Source organism: Brachyhypopomus gauderio, unplaced genomic scaffold (assembly GCF_052324685.1).
Source record: "Brachyhypopomus gauderio isolate BG-103 unplaced genomic scaffold, BGAUD_0.2 sc56, whole genome shotgun sequence".
Taxonomy (NCBI): Eukaryota; Metazoa; Chordata; class Actinopteri; order Gymnotiformes; family Hypopomidae; genus Brachyhypopomus; species Brachyhypopomus gauderio.
Genome location: NW_027506879.1, coordinates 1622371 through 1643295, shown reverse-complemented (window position 1 = coordinate 1643295; position 20925 = coordinate 1622371). Strand labels below are relative to the sequence as shown.

The window sequence follows — 20925 nt, the reverse complement described above, 5'->3', positions numbered from 1 at the left end:
TTTCTTTATATGCCGACCTATATGTTTTTTTAATCTGAAAAACATTTGTGTGTGTGCGCACTTTTAAATTGTATTTCTTCATTTACCAGTTTAAGCTATTATACATCAGAAGTGTCATAACAGACCATTACAAATATAAAGTGATTTGCGACTACAGTGTCACTCAAATATTTGGGACTTGACTTGAGACCAAAGACTTGAGACTTGACTTGGACTTGAGATCAAAGAAAAATGACTTCTGAGCATCTAATTTGGATTAAGTAACTTGGATTAAGGCTAGCAATTGTGCTTGTGTGATGAACATGGCAGCTCTTCAAAGAGTATTGGCTTTGAATAGAAGACATCATTTAAGAAGACGACGTAGTCCACGAAGCCATGTAGTTCGCCTGAATGCAGAATTTTGCCCTTAGCCCCACGATGCAGTTACTGACAGCCCTCCGATTTTATCATATGATTTTATGATACTTTTGTGTCGTAATAATAAAAAAATGTATGTAAATCGGTGGTTCCGTTTTCAACTAGCAGAGCTTTTCCAGTGCAGATGCAGAGACAACTAAATTTGAAGACTACGAAGGCTTTTGGGAAACACTCGTAAATTTGGCATTCTTAAAGCTGTTTGTAACTTTCTAAGATCGTTTGTTATCAGGAAACCCACCCCTGGACCAATATGATTGTAAAGACGCTATATAAATAAATTTGACTTTGGACTATTATTATCAATGTGGTACTCCAGACGTGTTTTTGTAGTTGTGCTCTATATTGTACTCTAGGGCCCAGATAAGCGTGTTTTTGTGGCAGACTAACCATGGGCAGGTTGTCGGGCACACACATTTCGGTACAGAAACCTTTCCATTTTTTATCACCTGACACCAGGACCCAGTCGGACTGTAGCATTTCAGTACTGCACAAAGGGTTGCTGCAAAGACAATAGTAAAGAGAGTGCTTTATATACATTAAGATATAGACATTATATACATAAAGATATATACATATATATATATATATATATATATATATATATATATATACATTTTATACATTGATATATGCATTATGTACATTATATACATTAAGATACAGGCATTACATACATTAAGATATATGCATTACATACATTAAGGTATGCCTTGTTCTTCCTTTTTCATTCATTAAATCCCCCCTTATGGCTAAAATGAGTTTGATGAATTAGTCACTTAATTTGACTGTCTACATTTCATACCCATGGCATTCATCTGCCAACCCCTTCATTCATCCTTCCATTCTCTTATTGGAATAATCACAGATTACACTAATAAACAAAATAACAATCTGCATATTGGCTATGTATATTCCTTGTTTACTTTCATTCATTCATCCATACTCTAGAACAGGGGTACTCAACTGGCGGACCGCGGTCCGGATCCGGACCCGAACGCAGTCCTGTCCGGACCCAATCTCATTCCTGATTAACTGGATACGGACCAAAACAAAACCGTAGCATTTATATCAGGGCTATTGAAAAAACACTCCGTCACGAGTGTTACGTTTGCCACCCCCGCTCAACAACTTACGTTCGCCACCCCCCCCCCCCCCCCCCCCAACAACAAGCCTGCCTGGTTGATGCTTCGCGAGCGGCGCGAGGGTCCGCGCGGCGAAAATGACGTAATCGCTGTGGCTCCGCGTGTGCGCGAGTGCCTCGCGCGCTGTCGGTTCGCGAGGTCGTGCACCTCTCGATTTTTGTAACTTCGCGCCGCGCTTCAGCGCAATGAACAAAGTCACACACCTTTATAAGGTGGAATTCAAGCACTTGTACGCCACTTTCAAGGTCCATTTCAATATTTTCCAGCATGTTAAACATAATTAAGTTAAAAAAAACGCCCAATCTTCACGTCTTCACGTTCTCTCATGTTTCGTCCTGGAATTACAAGAGGCTCGTATTTGTTAACCTAATACAAGAGAACTATTCAGTCAGACAGATATTTGTTGTGAAACCAAGTAGTTACAATTTCAAGCATTTTAAAGTACTTTAACCTAAATTCCAGCACTTTTCAAACCTGAAACATATAGCAACATTAAAATTGGTCAGGTAAATGTTCATTCCCCTGTTTTGAGGGGTGTTTCTACCGCATATCGTTTCGGACAAAACGCCTATCGTTTCGGACAAAACGCTCGCGAAAGTATAAACGCCTCCACCGTTCGCGCACCGTCGTGACCCCCCCCCCCCCCCCCCCCCCCGCTCAACAACTTACGTTCGCCACCCCCGCCGCACCGGACCTCAGGTCACAGGTATCTGCCAAAACTGGACCGCGGACAAATTTAGTTGAGTACGCCTGCTCTAGAAACTCACTCTACAAACTCATGGATGAGGCTTCAACCAAATGTGACGGAAGTACTACGCCAGTATAATGGACGCATGGCACCAGCGTGACGAAGTGTGTGTGTTAGACAAAAGACACAGAGACAACTCTCTTCACGGGCAGTCGCTCTTTATTCCTGCACACAATCAGCACCAACATCACTGTTTTAGCTGTGGCTTTCGTACTCTCTCTCTAGCGATGTTCTCAGAGTCTGCCAGAATATACATACCGTTGATATGTACTCATGTCCGCATACACACTGTATACACACTATGACACCAAAGGGATGGCAGACATTATTACTCAAACATGAAAAGAAAATACAATGCTATAACGATCGTATAGTGATTTAGGACAACGTGCCGCTTTTTTTACATAGTTGACCAGCCTGGAATTGTGACGGGCGGGGGTGAGCAACAAAAAGGAAGCGATCACGCCAAGTCTCAGGGAAAAAGGATGGTTTAATAGAAAGTGTGCAAACCTAAAACCCGTGCAATATCTCCAAATTAAGGATATAATGACCAGCGGTCAACTGGTACAAAGACAAGACATATATAGGCAAACAAACGACCCTCAGGTGAGACGGATCACGGGCTCCGCCCACCTGAGGGACGCACATGACGTCACCAAACAACAACAACAACAGCCGCTGTGGACGGAGGTGGCCAGTAGGGGGCCGCCTCACCGTGACAGAAATGGATAATATTTCAAAGAATAATGGTGAAACAATACAGTAGGGGTGGGAGTCCTTTACTATCTCACGATTCGATTCGATTCCGATTTTGGGGGCCACAATTCAATTCAAAAATCGATTTTCGATTCAAAACGATTTTCGATTCAAAAAACAATTTGATTTATAAAAATGTCTGCTTCAGTCTATAAAATCTGCATGATCTACTACAGTCTGCTTTGCAAGACAGAACGACAAATACAGAAAATTAAGTTTCTTTCACATTTAATTAACAAAAGTTAAGTGCTTTGGTAAAATAAAATGGTTTTTGTTGTTACCAAAATTCTTGAGCTTCATTTTGCGAGCTGTCAGGGCTGGCTCGGATGCAGTTCCCCCAGCCGTCGCTAGGGGCACCAGAGTCAGTCCCAGACTAAACCGACGTAACCGTACGTTCTCAGCCAGTCTCTGCTTTCTCTGTGATTGCTTATCGTTTAATGGTGTCTCGCCACCTCTCTCTGTTATGCTTTCTCTTTACTTATTCGAGTATCTCATGCGTCGCTTTCTGACCCATCTCAAGTTTTCCCAATCCTGTATGTCTTCCTATCCGTTTTGCCTTTATTTTTGGGAAGGGTTTTATTTTGCTGCAGCGTTTTTTGCCAGTTACTTCTGCTGGTGTCCTTGGTTTTGTTTTCGTGTTGCATTTATCCGCGCTGTTTTTTAGTTACTGTTGTTGTTTTGTTTCTTCCTCCCGTCTCACTACGGTTGAGTGTTATTTTTCACGCGTTGTATTTTCCGCATTGGTTTTTTGTTTCTATTCACTACGTGCCCTCGCGGTTTTGCTTTTTATTCTCTTGCGCATTGAGTCTTCCGTGTTGTTTTGTTTGTTCGTTCTGGGTCGCTGTGCGCGTTTCCCTCTCACTAATACATTTGACGAGTGTGAAACGTCTTGCTCTTGCGAGCCGGCACTTGGGTCCACCCTTCTCTATATTATTTCTCACCCTTCTCTATATTAACGCTCCCGTGCTCACCGCGTTACACACGCCTTGCACACGAGCTACATTGTGTCCAGTTCGGTCTTCCCCGGCATTCGGTAAAAACCAAAATGAACCCATATTTTTGCCTTAAATGAAGACCAGACAGGTTGAATATCTCTTTCCTCCATGTGTTTTGAACCTTTTCCGCGCATGAGTGTGTCCCAGAACATGCTGCGTAAAGTCTCGCGTAATTTTGTAATTACGTAACGCGACACTTCACCACAACTTAGAATCGATTTTGGGACATTTAAAATTGATTCTGAATCGTAGTAAATGAGAATCGATTTTTGATATATGAATCGATTTTTTGGCACACAGAATCAGCCATAACATCATTTTTTCAGCTGCGGCTTTTATACTCTGGCAATAAAAATAACATTTATGTCTAGTGAGTGATTTCAATGGCGGAGTCTGCAAGCATAGCGTGGTTAGGCCTCGAAAGATTTAAACAACCAAAACACTTCTAATATTAGTTCGATGCTATGAATGTAAAAAATTATTATTAAATTATACATTAAATTAATTAAATTATTAATTATTATTAATTAATAAATTAATATTATATTATTAAATTATCTGACTTGAAATGGTGAAATTATTTCCGCCGCTCATTTTCACGAGTCACCTCTGGCGATGTTCTCAAAGTCTCAGGACCCTGCGTAACTCCAAAGTCTCAAAGGATATGGAAAGCCGGAAGAACAAAAGGTGTGAAAGCAGTTACGTAGCTGACTCACAGGATGTTGTTATTGTATAACAGAATTACAAAACTTGTAATGAACAATAAAAATAGATAAATGTTAGAAAAAAAGAAAACAATTAGATATGAAGGACTAACACCTTGCAATTTTGGCTGAAATAATTCATAAATCGCTATGCACATTTTTAACTCCATTACACCCACCCCACCTGAATTATGCCAAAATTACATGCACAAGGTAAACATCAAAAGCATATACAATACCACAGTACCAAGGGGGTTTGTCAAAACTGACTGCCTACCATCAAAAGTGCCCCATGATGACAAAGCGGCAAGAGAGGAGCGCCAGTCTCTCAAGCCAACCACAGGCTGTAGGATGCCTTCTACACCCCATACCACCCTAATCAGTATACACCATGAGGCCACTTATCAGTCAACTAAACTAGCAACTCTAATAGCAAAATAAGGGGGGGAAAGAAAGGAGAGAGAGGAAAAAAAAACTAAACATAGGCCTAAAGTGAGCACAATAGCAATATCTTGCTCCCTAATATCTGAACAATTGAAACATCGATCTGCAATACAGCCTTAACATTATTTTTAGCGTCACTGATGACATCTTGTCTATACATAGTGTGTATTAATTGGCTTGCTGGCCTGACAAATCGACCATAACGAGACCTGACAACTATGAAAGCGTGTGTGCCCTCAATCTGAGTTTCGGGTACTACTGAGTGCGAGTTTCAGGCTGATCAGCTATATGACCAAGAGGTTCCTGATCAGTAAATAGAGAGGCAACGTCATCAAGGGAAGCTGCAGTGTCCGAATAATCTGAATGGTCACTTGCACTTGCACTGAAATTGCTCTCAAGATTTGTGGCAGGACATGCTAGTGGTGACTCCTCTAGCCATTTCAGGGTTCTACCTTTAGAGCTGGAGCGTTCTTGGATTCCTTCAGGCTCAGGAATAGGGTTCGCACCGCTTCCCACTGACGGGCACTGTGTCACTCTGCCATTAGTCACACAAGCCTTCCTGCAGACCATCACATGCAGCTGGTCGCAGACCAGCACATGCAGCCAGTCAAGCTTCTTGTATGGACTAAGCTCGGATCATTATCCCACAGAACTCTGGCTACCTGTTCAGCAGATTGGTTTTTGCAGAGAAAGGCTTGCGCCAGCCTAGTGAGCTAGAGATCAGTGATGACCAGCACGTCAACAGACTTGTTGTTAGAGTTCTCTGCTGACCAAAAATCAATACAGACCAGTTGTAGTGGTCGTGATGTAATAATGTTCTCTAAAGGTGCTCGAGCATCTGGCTCTGCGGTTTTACTGACCACACACTGATGGCAGTGGCGGACGTAATCTCTCACACCTTGGTCCAGATGTGTCCAAAAGAATCTCTGCCTCACTAAACTGAGGCTTCTAAATTGGCCCTGGTGTCCCACGTGGTCAAAGTCAAAGTCAAATTTATTTATATAGCGCTTTTTACAACACATGTCACAAAGCAGCTTTACAATCGTATGGGTCCCTAATCCCTAATGAGCAAGCCAAAGGCGATAGTGGTGATGAAAAACTCCCTATAGTGTGGGGATTAAGAAGAAACCTCGGGAGGACCAAGATGGTCATGAATGCCTCTCAGGACCTCGTCTTTGAGCGAACTTGGGACAACAAACTGGAAACGTTTGGTTGTCGAAAGCTGGATATCCTGTAGAGAATTCCATCACTGGCTACAAGTTTCTCTCAGACTTTCAAGTATCTCAGGACCAGCATCGTCTCTCTCACCCTCTTGCGTCTAGACGGTCTGCAGTGTCTTTCCACATACATCAGTACTCTGGAGAGGATCTTGTCTTTGATCTGAGCATCACTGAGCTCTTTTGCTGAGTAGGCAGGTAAGGCATCGTGACCTGTGTAAGGTAAGTGGCTCAAAGCCTTGATGGCACAAGATCTGACACTGGTATCCCACTCTTTATGAGAGTTTAAAACTGCAGACATATCATCATTGCTCACGGCCTTAAAACACTGTATTCTCTGCAGTGAACTCTGTAGCTTGTCCGGGAGGTCGGTTGACCATCTGAAGGCATCCTGAACCGTGGCATTGGACACCACGTTGGCATCCTGGACAATGTTAGCAAATGGCTCATGCAATAGTCTATAGCCCACATTTGACTTCACAAATGGCACTCTGCTTAGGGCATCTGCAATAACATTTTGGGGACCTGGAATGTACTTAATGTCAATATCATATGAGGCCAGCTTAGCCACCCAGCTCTGCTCACAGCAGTCCAGTTTGGGCTTTGACATAAATTCAACGGATTGTCAAAAAAGATTCAAAATGATTGTCATAAATTCAACTAATTGTTATCAGTGAAAAGTGTGAATTTGTGTCCCTTGAGCCAATGGCTAAATTTATCACATATAGACCAGGGCCAGGAATTCCAACCAGTGGGCCGGATAATTTTTCTGAGACCGCGACAATGATTTACTAGGAGATGCTATGGGTCTGACCCTATTACCGTCAGTCTGCACATGCGACAGCACAGCGCCTATGCTGTCCTGTGATACATCAGTTGACAACAGGAATGGACGGTTGAAGACAGGGTGAGCCAGGACTGGCACTCGGGTGTCAAGTCTGTTAGTCTCAGCTTCTTTGAAGGAGACATTCGCTGAATCTTACGTGCGCCTCTATACTTTCTCTTCTGGCCAGATAGCAGTTCAAATAGTGGCTTGGCTATGGAAGAGAAACTTGACACGAAATGTTGGTAATAATTGATAACACCAAGGAAAGATCTAACATGTCTCTGGCAAGGCCTTACACCATCCTGCTCCATAATTCGATTTGACATAAGGTCAGCATTGGTCAGCTTCACAACAATCTCAACCTTTTCAGGGTCAGTGGAGACACCTTCCCCATTAATTATATGTCCAAGGAACTTAACAGAGTTCCGGAGAAAGAAACATTTCTTGGGAGCCAGCTTCAAATTATGACTACATAGTCTGGTGAACAGTAGCTCTAAACGGTCGAGGGCAACTGTCTCATTCGGACCAAAGACAAGTAAATCATCTAAGTAGCACAGTAGGCTCATGAAATTCGGATCCTCGAATATGCTCATCATCATCCGCATGAAGCTTGCAGGGCTGCTACAGAGCCCTATGGCGAGGTGATTGTATTCATACAGTCCCATCGGTGTGGTGAAAGCTGAATACTTTCTATCCTCCTCATGAAGCGGCATGTTATAAAATCCTGAAATGAGGTCCATAGTGCTAAACATCCATAGTGCTAAACAGAGAATTTCCTCCAAGCGCAGCCATGTAATCTGCCTGATAAGGGAGGGGATGTGCATCTTTCAAGGTCCTCTTATTAAGCCACCGGAAGTCTGTGCACATACGCAAATCTCCGTTCTTCCTCCAGACCAGCACTAGAGGAGATGCATATTCACTGGTCGACTTGCGGATTATTTCACGGCCCTCCATCTCATTCAGGAACCTGCATAACTCCTGGTACTGACTAGGCGGCACCCTCTTGAACGGGAGGCGGAAAGGCTGGTCAGAGAGGTGAATCCTGTGCACAAATCCCCTAGATTCCCCACAGTCGAGGTGGTGACGAGAGAAGACATCCTCATAGCGTAGAATGAGGTCAGTGAGTTGAAACATACCTTGCTCAGACACATCAAAGGATGTCACGTCCAGTCCACCCAGTCCAATTTGCTGGAGTCTCTCGAGTGCATTGCTTGAATTCGTCCAGCAATGTAGGCCCGCTAACATTGACAGGAACTGCTCCGATTCTGGGTCTGTATTGGAGGATGGGGACAACATAGCTGCCCAATAGTTGGCACATTTCTTAGACTGACGAAGCATGTGCTTAATCACATCAGTCCCCAGGATCAAGTCATCGTGCTGGCCTTAGACAACCAAAGTAGGAATGACCATCTCACATCCATACACTTCCATTTCAATATTATTATTACTTGGCCTTCACTTGTGCACCCCCGCATCCCACAAGCATGATATCCATGTCAAACTTGTCCTGCATGCGTAACATTCCGGCATCAATGAGTCTCATCATGCCTTACTCATGGTGTAGGTCCTAGATCCACTGTCTAGCATTGTTCCTAAAGTGAACTTCCTTCCAATAATAACAGGTGTATAGAATAGGCTGTCACTTCTACCAATTACACATATGTTCTGGAAAATAACATTATGCGAGCTTAGTTTTGCCATCTCATAAATCATCTCTGCGTCGAGTCCTCTCTCATGAGAGTTTCCTTGAGCACCTGTACAGCCTCCCTCCACAGACAGGTCGGCTAATTTCCCTCACAGTAATAGGAAACCCTATTACTGCATTCATTGCGAGAATGACCAGGGGTGAAGCATCCAAAGCACAATCTTTGCTTGAGACAGTGAGCCTTCATGGTATGTTTGCAAACTAGACATGCCCTATCAACTGAATTAGGAAGAGATCTAACCCCATTCCTAGGAAGGGGATTAGCCCGCTGCTGCACCTCATGCAGGTATTCATGTATCCTCTTTTGTATGTCTTTTGCAGTCCAGTCACTGATCGGCTTACATCTAAATGTCAAGGATAACTCTGGATCAGGACAGTGTTTAACAAACATTCGGGCTACTTCTTCACTGATATTGTCCATTCTCCGGCCTTGTCTGTGCAGGCCTTCAACAGCTAGGTCAGCAGCTTTGTTTAGTCTGATCCAGTAATCAACTGGGTTCTCCCTAGGTTTGGGCAGTGTGGAGTAAAAATCGGCTAGGGGTAGACAGGATGGAGCATCACTGAAATATTGCAGGAGTAGAGTGTAAATAATCTCTGGGTTCTGTCGTACATCCAACTAATCATCACAACGCAAGCCAACACAGTCATGGTCCTGTGGTAGGGAACTGGTCTTGTGACCGGAAGGTTGTGGGTTCGATTCCCAGGCCTGAGGTCATGACTGAGGTGCCCTTGAGCAAAGCACCTAACCCCAACTGCTCCCCAGGCGCTGGGCTAGGGCTGCCCACCGCTCTGGGCACATGTGCACCACAGCCCCCTAGTAATCACTAGTGTGTGTGTGTGTGTGTTCTAACTGCACAGATGGGTAAAAAACAGAGGACAAATTTTGATTGCGGTGAAAAATCACACTTGACAAATATGGCACATTTCACATTCAATTCTTACAACATCATTGGCTTTGCCTACCAACCGGCTCATAATCTCAGCCTGATCAGAAACCGGGCACTTCTGTTTTCTTAGGAGAGCTTTTTTCATGTCAATCCATTCACAGAAAGAATAATTATCAGAGCCATCCCCTCTAAATCTGAGCAGTTCCTTCTCTGATACGACATACACAGACGCTGACACTGTACAACTAGTGCTATTTGTGTCAGAAAGTCCGTCAGTGCTTGTATTACATTGTGAAGTGTTGTGTGGGGAGCTACTAGTGTTAATGACACCTGCTGACATAAGCTTAGATTCAATAGACTCACCTATCTGGACACCTAGTTGGCCTACCATGTCAGTGAATGGATGTAGCACCAAATCAGCAGAGGTGGGACCAAGTCAGTGTTTTGCAAGTCTCAAGTAAGTCCAAGTCTTTATCCTCAAGTCCCGAGTCAAGTCTCAAGCAAAGACAGTCAAGTCAAGTCAAGTCTCGAGTCAAGACAGGCAACAGTCAAGTCAAGTCCCAAGTCTGAAACTTGGAATTTCAAGTCCTTTCGAGTCTTTTTTTTTTAAACCAATGTTGCAGGTATATTTTAAATGTAAATAATAGACATGTGTTCTTTTTTAAATCTGTATTCTCCTCAAATCTTGATAAAACATGTGCAACTGAAAACACAAAGTATAAAAAAAAATTAAATTACACCTCTTTATTGCACATTTCAATTTGTTAAAATTAGCTGCAAAAATATTCATACTTTAAACTACAATTTTCCAGAAATAAATATTCTGTGAAAAAGTCATAAGTAGAACTCCATGTTCAAATAAAAAGTGCTGATATTTTCACAGTACAATACAAAGAACCATAACAGCATTTTCCCTCTCTTCTCTTATCTGGTTTCTTGGAGAACATGTGTGTCCATGTGTGAGTGACACAAGACAAACAAATATAAGAACTGAACAATTAACAGGAATCAGGAATGCAACTTTAGACATTTCAGTAAACTATTCTGCATTGCATTTGCAAAAGACCAAACTGACCAAAAGTCTGTATGTCATTTGTGCACGATGAGGCCGTAGAATGATGTCCCCATAGCTGAAAACTCGCTCCACTTTTGTCAATATATATTTTTCTCGACGTAGATGTCTTCAAATACACAATCCATGCTGAGATAGAACTGGATATGATGGTGACAGAGAGAGGCTCTCTTCAGATACAGAACCCAGGGTTGCCAACTCTCACGCATTGAGCGTGAGACACACGCATTTGACCGTCTTCACACGCTCACACGCCACACATCCGATTTCTCACGCCGAAAAAAAAATCTAGTTTATTTACCTCTGATCCTTATCTATGATTCAATGAGTTACTAGTTCGCTCTGGCACCAACCACTGGCGATCGATCGATCGCGATATAATACTTTCCATATAAGATGGAATTTGTGTCCATTTTACACCCCGCCCGGTAACAATTCACGTTCGCTGACCCCCCCATTTGATTGGTTGTGCTGCAGCTCATGCACACACACACACACACACACACACACACACACACACACACACACACACACACACACACACACAACGTACAGAGTGTGGAAAAGCAGAGGACCGGTCTGCGTCAGAAGGACGGAAATGAAATTAATGGGGCGCACTTTATAAATACTAATATGCGTTTTAAAATTTAGATTTGGGGTAAAAAAAATCAAGTCTTTGCAAGTAAACAGGTTCAAGTCCAATTCAAGTCCCAAGTTATTGGTGTAAAAGTCCAAGTCAAGTCTAAGTCTCTGAATATTTTTTCAAGTCAAGTCAAAAGTCTTAATATTAATGACTCGAGTCTGACTTGAGTCCAAGTCATGTGACTCGAGTCCCCACCTCTGCAAATCAGCTCCATCATTACTGGGTGTGGAAGCGTGTGTGCCCTCTCTCAAGAACTGCCCTGCTCGTGAAATACCAGAGTCCTGACAATGGCAAATACCTCTGGAACCCTCAGTCTTCGAACCTGAGGAACCTACCCCACAACCATGAAAAGTACTGGGACCAACACCATTATCTTCCAAACCATAAAACAAAGCACCCCCTCCCCCTTAGGACAAAATCGCTCTGAGGCCCTGGCAAGGAATCCTGAGACATGGCCAAATTTAGGAAACAGCGTAGCAGTAATAAACAGTAAAAAAAAAACAAAGAATGAAAACAAGAGCTAATAGCAATACACAGCTTGAAATGTTACATGTACTAACAGATTTTTCTTTCTTTTACACAATATATTTAACTAAAAATGTATATAAATATAAATCTTCAACAAGTTCAAATCTTCAACAACAAGGCATAAAGGCCAACAGTCCCTCGATCAACTGACACCAGTCCTCACGTCCTGCATTGCAACCACGCGGTGATCTGTGTAGAGCTGATCTTGAGATCCAAGGGGTCACAGCACCATTGTGATGGATGTACTATGCCAGCATAATGGACGCGCAGCACCAGCTTGACGAAGCATGTGTGTTAGACGAAAGACACAGAGACAACTATCTTCACGGGTAGTCGGTCTTTATTCCAATCTGCAGTAACATCACTATTTCAGCTGCGGCTTTCGTACTCTCTCTCTGGCAATGTTTTCAAAGTCTGCCAGAATATACATACGGTCGATATGTACTCATGTAAAAAAAAAGTCAAAAGTCAAATTTATTTATATAGCACTTTTTACAACACATGTTGTCACAAAGCAACTTTATAATCGTATTGGTCCGGATCCCTAATGAGCAAGCCAAAAGCCACAGTGGCAAGGAAAAACTCCCTATGATGGTGGGGATTAGGAAGAAACTTCGGGAGGACCAAGACTCAAAAGGGAACCCATCCTTAATTGGGTGGCCCACTAGCACAAGTCTGTGGTGCGCAGGATGGTTCTACAGATAAAGTTATGGTCCTTGTTCCCCGCCCAAGTAGTCACAGTCCCTTCGGTGCAGATGGTGAGCCTCAGGTAGGAGCTAGCATCGGCATGTCCTCTTGCGGAAATGGCACATCCAACCCTGGCATCAGTACATCCACCGGCAAGCCAGACCATCTCCCAGGTGCTTGCATGCAATCGTCTTGGGTAGAAGCATGCAAAAAGATAGACAATAAAGACTGAGCGTGTGGACATCAATTTAAACCATCATTGATATAAATGTACACAGCTCACGTGCCAGTGATTAGCATGTGGCTCCGGCAGGCTAATCTATAGCAACATAACTAAAGGAAGGGGATCGGAGGTGACCACAGTCATGAGGGCTCACTGAGACATTGCTTTCCAGTCAAGTCATTGTCACAACTGAGTTATTCCATGACACAGCTGAAAGACAGCGTCAACATCTCAGATTACCAGAAATCTCAACGTCTGGGGCCCCCGAGCCCCACACCTTGCAAGAGGATAGGTGAGTCTTAAGTCTAGATTTAAAGATTGTGTCAGAATCTCGGATTTGAGCTGGAAGACTATTCCATAATTGAGGGGCTTTAAATGAGAAAGCTCTGCCTCCGGCTGAAGTCTTACGAATTTTTGGAATTAGGAGAAATCCAGCATTTTGGGAGTCCAAAGGGCGAGATGGGTTGTAGGAAGCAATGAGTTTACTCAGATATTGTGGGGCAAGACCATTTAATGCCTTATAGCAGCGGTCAGCAACCTATGGCATGCGTGCCACCGTTGGCACGCCGAGGCATAATCACTGGCACGCGACATGCTGGACCAGCATCAGCAAAAAAAAAACCTGCGTGAGCGGCGGAGGCGTTTATACTTGGCGATCGATCGCGATATAATACTTAATTTGTGTCCATTTACACCTCCCTTCCGCTAACAAGTTAAAGTCGCCGCCCCCCCATGAACAATTTTAAGTTGCAAGAGTGGGACTAATATGATTTTTCTAGCCTTAGTTAGGACTCTAGCTGCAGCATTTTGTACAAGTTGTAGCTTCTTTATGGACTGTTTAGAGCATCCAATTAGAAGACTATTACAGTAGTCCAATCTCGACGAGACAAAAGCATGGACCAGCTTCTCTGTATCAGCTAATGAATGTAAGTGTCTCAGCTTGGCGATATTACGTAAATGGAAAAAGGCAGCCTTAGTGACATTGCATACATGTGCGTCAAATGAAAGATCAGAATCAATAGTGACACCTAAACTTTTTGCAGTAGATTTAGGTGTTAATGACAACCCATCTAGGGTAAGGGGAATATCTGCCCAATTGCTTTTAGCAGCTTTGGGCCCAAGAATCAGCACCTCAGTCTTATCTGAGTTTAGTTGAAGAAAATTAGACACCATCCAGTTTTTAATGTCCTGGACACAGTTCTCAATCTTGAGATTAGTAGTGAGATCATCCGGATTGGAAAATATATACAACTGAGTATCATCTGCGTAGCAATGGAAGCTAATGCCATGCCTACAAGTGATGGTGCCCAGTGGTAGCATATATAATGAGAATAATATGGGGCCCAGTACAGATCCTTGTGGGACACCATATTTTACCTTAGAATGCTCTGAGCATTCGTTATTTACTAGCACAAATTGGTAACGATCTGTCAGGTAGGACCTGAACCAGGAGAGTGCTTGACCTCTTATGCCAATGAGTGTCTCCAGCCTATTAAGTAGAATATTATGATCAATGGTGTCAAAAGCAGCACTGAGATCTAGCAGTATGAGAAAAGAAATGCGTCCTTTATCAGAGGATATTAAGAGATCATACAGTACTTTAGTAAGTGCTGTTTCAGTGCTGTGATGGGGTCTAAATCCTGACTGAAATAACTCTAATACATGTTCTGTCTGTAAGAAGGAAGAGAGTTGTGAAGAAACTACTTTATTTAAGATTTTGAATATGAATGACAGATCAGAAATTGGCCTATAGTTTGACAGTTCCTGGGGGTTAAGACCAGGTTTTTTAATTAGCGGCTTGATGACTGCTAGTTTAAATGAACTGTGAATGTAGCCCAGGCTCAGAGATTAATTAATTATAGTAAGCAAAGGTTCTACTTTGTTTTGCAGTAATTCTTTAAGTAGATGGGTTGGTACGGCATCTAGTATGCATGTGGAGGACTTAGCAGATTCCACCAGTGAAATAAGCTCCTCACGACCAATTGGGGAGAAGAACTCTAACAGGGTGTCAGAGCTGACCAGACAGCTGTCTAGGTGCATTTGCATGTTGACAGGCTCTGAGATAGCACTACAAATCTTTTGATCAATCGATCAATTGTCCGCATACACACTGTATACACACTACGCCACCAAAGGGATGGCAGACATTATTACTAAAACATTGTCTACTGATCGTATAGTGATTTAAGACAACGTGACATTCTTTTTACATAGCTCTGTTGACTAGCCTGGAATGGATAATATTTAAAAGAATAACGGTGAAACAAAATACAGTTACGTTACAACATACCTGCACACAATAAGCAGTAACATCATTTTTTCAGCTGCGGCTTTCGTACTCTCTCTGGCAATAAAAATAACATTTATGTCTAGTGAGTGATTTCAATGGTGGAGTCCACTAGCATAGCATGGTTAGGCCTTGAAAGTTTTAAACTACCAAAACACTTCGCTACGCAGAAAAATCTTATATTGGTTCGATGCTACGAATGTAAAAAAAAGAGTATTATAAGTTATTAAATTATTATTTGACATGGAATTGTGAAATTATTTCCGGCGCTCATTTTCACGACTCACCTCTGCCGATGTTCTCGAAGTCTGCCAGAATATGGAAAGCCGGAAGAACAAAAGGCGTGAAAGCAGTTACGTAGCTGACTCGCAGGATGTTGTTATTGTGTAACAGAATTACAAAGCTTGTAATAAACAATAAAAGTAAATAAATGTTAAAAAAAAAAGAAAACAATTTGATATGAAGGACTAATACCTTGCAATTTTGGCTGAATTAATTCATAAATCGCTAAGCACATTTTTTACTCCGTTACACCAACAAAACACAGAATGCGTGGTCAACATGTGGTTGATGTTTCAGGCCAACTGGGTGGGAACATAATCACGGGTGCTGCTATCTCTGAGAATGGTGTGCTAACGCATATTCCCATTATTGGGGCTGTATGTACAGTTTTCCCTAAGGAAAAACTTTTGTTTTTTTGTTTGTTTTCGTTGTGCTCTGCAGTGCTGTCTTCAGTGCTGTATCACAATGACATGGTCTGTCAACAAATTACAGTACAAACAGTAAAAAACTAAATGTGAATCTTGTCTAGTCTCTTGCAATCAATCTCCCACATACACTAAGGTGTAACTTACAATATACAATAATTGCATCGGTGGCATCGGTGTGGCTGAGCATGGCCTCATCTACCAGGGCGGGTAGGGTGGGTTTTACAGAGGAGCAGTCTGGTGTAAAAGTGAGCTCTAGAGTGGGGGTGGAGTGGGATGCCAGGCCTCACTATTGGGCCTTCTGGAAGAGGCTTAATTCAGCAAAACACTGATGAAGGTAGGTGTAAGCCTGATGACCCTGAGAAGAGCTTGCGGTGATGTGACTCCTGTGAAGAGCTCGTGGTGATGTGACCCCTGTGAAGAGCTCGTGGTGATGTGACCCCTGTGAAGAGTTCGTGGTGATGTGACCCCTGTGAAGAGCTTGTGGTGATGTGACCCCTGTGAAGAGTTTGCAGTGATGTGACCCCTGTGAAGAGCTCGTGGTGATGTGACCCCTGTGAAGAGTTTGTGGTGATGTGACCCCTGTGAAGAGTTTGCGGTGATGTGACCCCTGTGAAGAGCTCGTGGTGATGTGACCCCTGTAAAGAGTTTGCGGTGATGTGACCCCTGTGAAGAGCTCGTGGTGATGTGACCCCTGTGAAGAGTTTGCGGTGATGTGACCCCTGTGAAGAGTTTGCAATGATGTCGTATGAAGAGAGTGGGCTGGGCTGTGTGAGGTGTTAATGAATCTACTGGCCAAAATGAGTCTTTATTATATGTGACCTGATTTCTGCTGTTTGATCAAAATAATGTTAACATTTACGGCATTTGGCAGACACCCTTATCCAGAGCGACTTACTTTTTTTTTTTTTTTTTTTATCTCATTTTTATACAAGTGAGCAATTGAGGGTTAAGGGCCTTGCTCAGGGGCACCTCAGTCATGGCCTCAGGTCTGGGGATGGAACCCACGACCCTCCGGTCACAAGACCAGTTCTCTAAGCACCAGGCCACGACTGCCCACTTTGTTAACTGCATGTTTATCAATAAGTATTTATAAAAAACTTAAATATTATTTTTACAAACATTTTTAATGTCACCTCACCAAAATATATTTTCTTAGTGAGGAGACTTCTAAGGGTTGCTTGTGTGAGCAGTTCAAGGGGGGGTTGTCATTTTGGGCAATATAGTATGCAGAAAAATGTTATGTAAATGTTGAAATGTTGAAAATTATGTTTAGACATAAACACATGAAACATGTAGGATGCATGTATTGTCAGGTTATTCATGAAAAATAAATGTTCATGTTACATACTGCATGTTAAAGTTGATGGTCATGTGACTTGTCCTGTATCTTACCAGGGTTCGTCCTGCCCAGGTATGGTTTCAGCAAGTTTTCTGCTTGTCTTTGTCTGCGCTGGGCTCTCCCTCCCTTACACACACACACACACACACACACACACACACACACACCACACACACACCACACACACACGCACACACACACGCACACACACACGCCACACACACACACACACACACCACACACACACACACACACACACACACACCACACACCACACACACACACACACCACACACACACACACACACCACACACACACACACACATCTCAATTGTACATTACACACACATTACAATTTTATTGCAATGTATTGGGAATTGCTGTGATCAGAAGCCTGTAACTGATCTAAAAATCTTTTTTTTCCCTTCATTGTTGCATTCCATGAAAAGATTACAGTCCTGGAGCCCATGTGTGCAGAAGAATGTTATGGTTGGGGGATGGTAGTAAAATCTGTTTTATCTGATGTTTGCCTGTGTTTGTGATGGAAGAGAGGAGGAAAGATTTTTCTTTCTTTCTTTTGTATTTTTATTCATTTTATTTCAAATTCTATAATGGCCAAGACTCTTATTTAACATATTCTATAATTACTATAATTATTTAACATTTTCCTTGTGTTTTAAATTATTCCTGTTACACCTCAGCAGCTATTAAAGTTTATGCCACGTATTTGACAGTTTTTCTGTTAACTGAACTGAGAGATGCAGAGATATTATGAATATTAAGGGAATATAAGAAATCATGTGACATGCTATTTGAATATCTCTCTCACATCTTTAACTACACCTTGGTTTGAAGTGCTCCAGCAGTTATTACCATGGTTACTTACCAGAGTTATGTTGAGGTGCAACATCATAAGCAGCAGGACAAGCAGATGTGGGGAGAGTTTCATAGTGTAGCACAGAGGATTATCACTTATTACCCTGAGTGGGAGGTGTGTGGCTAAGACTGTAATACACTAGTATGCATGTGATGGTTCAGGCAATTGCTCACTGGGTTTCTCCACCGATGGGTACTTTCTACAAAAACAAATGTAAATTTGTTTATTTATTCTTACTTCATATACTTAGAAGCCATGAATATGCAATCTTATTATAATCATTTACATTATTTGGACACTCAAACCTCTTCCAAAAGAAATCAGATATTGTGTAGCATCAATAAAGGTGTTTTATTTAAACATTGGGCTATAAAAACACTACATGGAGCTTTAAAACTGAATCGCATGTGGTCTGTATGCTTTACTATTCATAAATATTTCATATTACAGTTTTCTCAGTCAATTTTCTTGAATCATGGCATTTTGCACAATAGTGAATGCTTTTCTGAAGACAATTTCTACAAACAGCACCATAAAATATATTACCAGCAAAGGTTTTAATGTCAGTAAACATGTTGGCGTCATCAGAACAACTGTCCTGCTATAACTATTAGTTTATCTGTTAGTCCTGCTGTCGTATTAACACTCTTCTAGTGGGATCAGTGTTATTATTTGGGGCAGTCATGGCCTGGTGGTAGGGAACTGGACTTGTGACCAGAGGGTCGTGGGTTCAATTCCCAAACCTGAGGCCATGACTGAGGTGCCCTTGAGCAAGGCACCTAACCCCAACTGCTCCCCGGGCGCCGGGCTAGGGCTGCCCACCGCTCTGGCCATGTGTGATCCACAGCCCCCTAGTAATCACTAGTGTGTGTGTGTGTGTGTGTGTTTTCTGACTGCACAGATGGGTTAAAAGCGGAAGACAAATTTCGATTGGGGTGTAAAAATCACAATTGACAAAATATGGCACATTTACATTGTCTTTGTTAGTTTTGTCATTCTTCCTTGTTGTCCTCGTTGAAAAGTGCTGGAATTTTGGCTAACATAGTCTACTTTAAAATGCTTGAAATTGTAATGGTATTTTGTTTTACAACAAATAGCTGTCTGATATTTACAAATACACAAGTACATAAATGTGATGTCAGGAGATACATTATTTAAATGTCAGGAGATACATTGTTACTGTTAAAAATTAACTTCCAATAAAGTGAGTATTGGAAAAACTCATTTTGCTGCTGAGTAATCTAACTTGTAATCTAACAGTTACTTTTGAAATCAAGTAATATGTAACATAAATTACTTATTAAAGGAGTAATCAGTAATCATATTACTTTTTCAAGGTAACTAAGCCATCACTGTTGGTGAAGTATAATATATTTTGAATGACGTGACAAAAGTCATTGATAACGTAGGAAACAGCAGACAGTTATACAGAATAATTTACTTGATTATGTCATGCATTTGTTATTTATTCAAAATGAATGAGAAATTTTGTCCAAAATTAATGAGAAATTGCACAAGATGATGGAGGTTGGAAAAGTAATTTTGAGAAATTCAATTCTGATCTTTAAAATGCACCAAAGGGACTGATAATAATTTTAGTTTTTAGTTTTAAGACAAACCTCACTGTGCTCATGCACATGTGAGTGGACGTTAGACTCCTAGAGGGTTAGACTCCTGGAGGGTTAGACTCCAGGACATTAGACTGCAGCCCCAGAGGAATCATTACAATAAGAATATGGCTGGAATAATACCCTGACCGTGTCACTAAGATATTGCAGAATAACTCTGAAGGTGACTGCAAGTACACCTGGAAGTTCAGTTCTGCTCTGACTCAAGACATTTGGTAGTATTTTGTAAACACTCCTATGCTACGTTTTGAAATTTATTAAATTCTTACCAGAATTTCCTCGTCTTTCTTCTTTTCACTTTGTTTATGATCACAGCATTTGTGCTGACTCTGCTCCCCTGCTTGATTGTGTATTGTAGCGTTTCTGCAGTGAACAACATAACTCTTCTCTCATCCTTCTCTCATCCTTCTCTCCACCCCCTATTTTCTGGGAAACAGGCTACACTGTTGCCAGAATCAGTGTGCATACGTGCACATGCATACACACACATGGATGCCTGTACAAAGCACACATGCATAAACACCCTTCACATAAACTATGAAAAACATTTAAATGTACCACAAAGCCTTCAGCTTGATAAACCCAGCACACAGAATACACAACACACAACATACAGAACACATAACACACAACACAGAACACATAACACACAACACACAACACATACCACACAGAACACATAACACACAGAACACATAACACACAGAACACACAACACAGAGAACACAACACACAGAACACATACCACACAGAACACATACCACACAGAACACATAACACACAGAACACATAACACACAACACAGAACACATAAAACACAGAACACACAACACAGAACACATAACACACAGAACACATACCACACAGAACACATAACACACAGAACACATAACACACAACACACAACACATAAAACACAGAACACAGCTCTTCTATCTCTTTTCATCCCTATTCTCACCCTCTGCTGGTCTGTTTTTTCTGCCTTTATGCCTGTAAGTCTTTGTGTTTGAAGAGTCATGCCAGCCTCAATGAATACCAGAACCTTCCTCTTTCATGTTTGCTTCTCTCTCTGTTTCACATAAAGGTTCA

General features: G+C 41.9%; 1 protein-coding gene across 1 annotated transcript in view; it reads right to left on the bottom strand.

Annotated features, from left to right (window-relative positions):
• Positions 1 to 20700, bottom strand: part of sparcl2 (SPARC-like 2) — a 44231-nt gene extending 23531 nt beyond the window's left edge. Inside the window, exons 1-4 of the mRNA XM_076987801.1 lie at positions 20106 to 20700; positions 18218 to 18407; positions 17384 to 17456; positions 805 to 916 (exon numbers count right to left, since the gene is read on the bottom strand). Of these exons, the coding sequence (XP_076843916.1) occupies positions 805 to 916; positions 17384 to 17456; positions 18218 to 18280 (248 nt within the window). The 5' untranslated portion in view covers positions 18281 to 18407; positions 20106 to 20700. The remainder of the gene's footprint in view (positions 1 to 804; positions 917 to 17383; positions 17457 to 18217; positions 18408 to 20105) is intronic.
• Between the last annotated feature and the right edge of the window lie 225 nt (positions 20701 to 20925).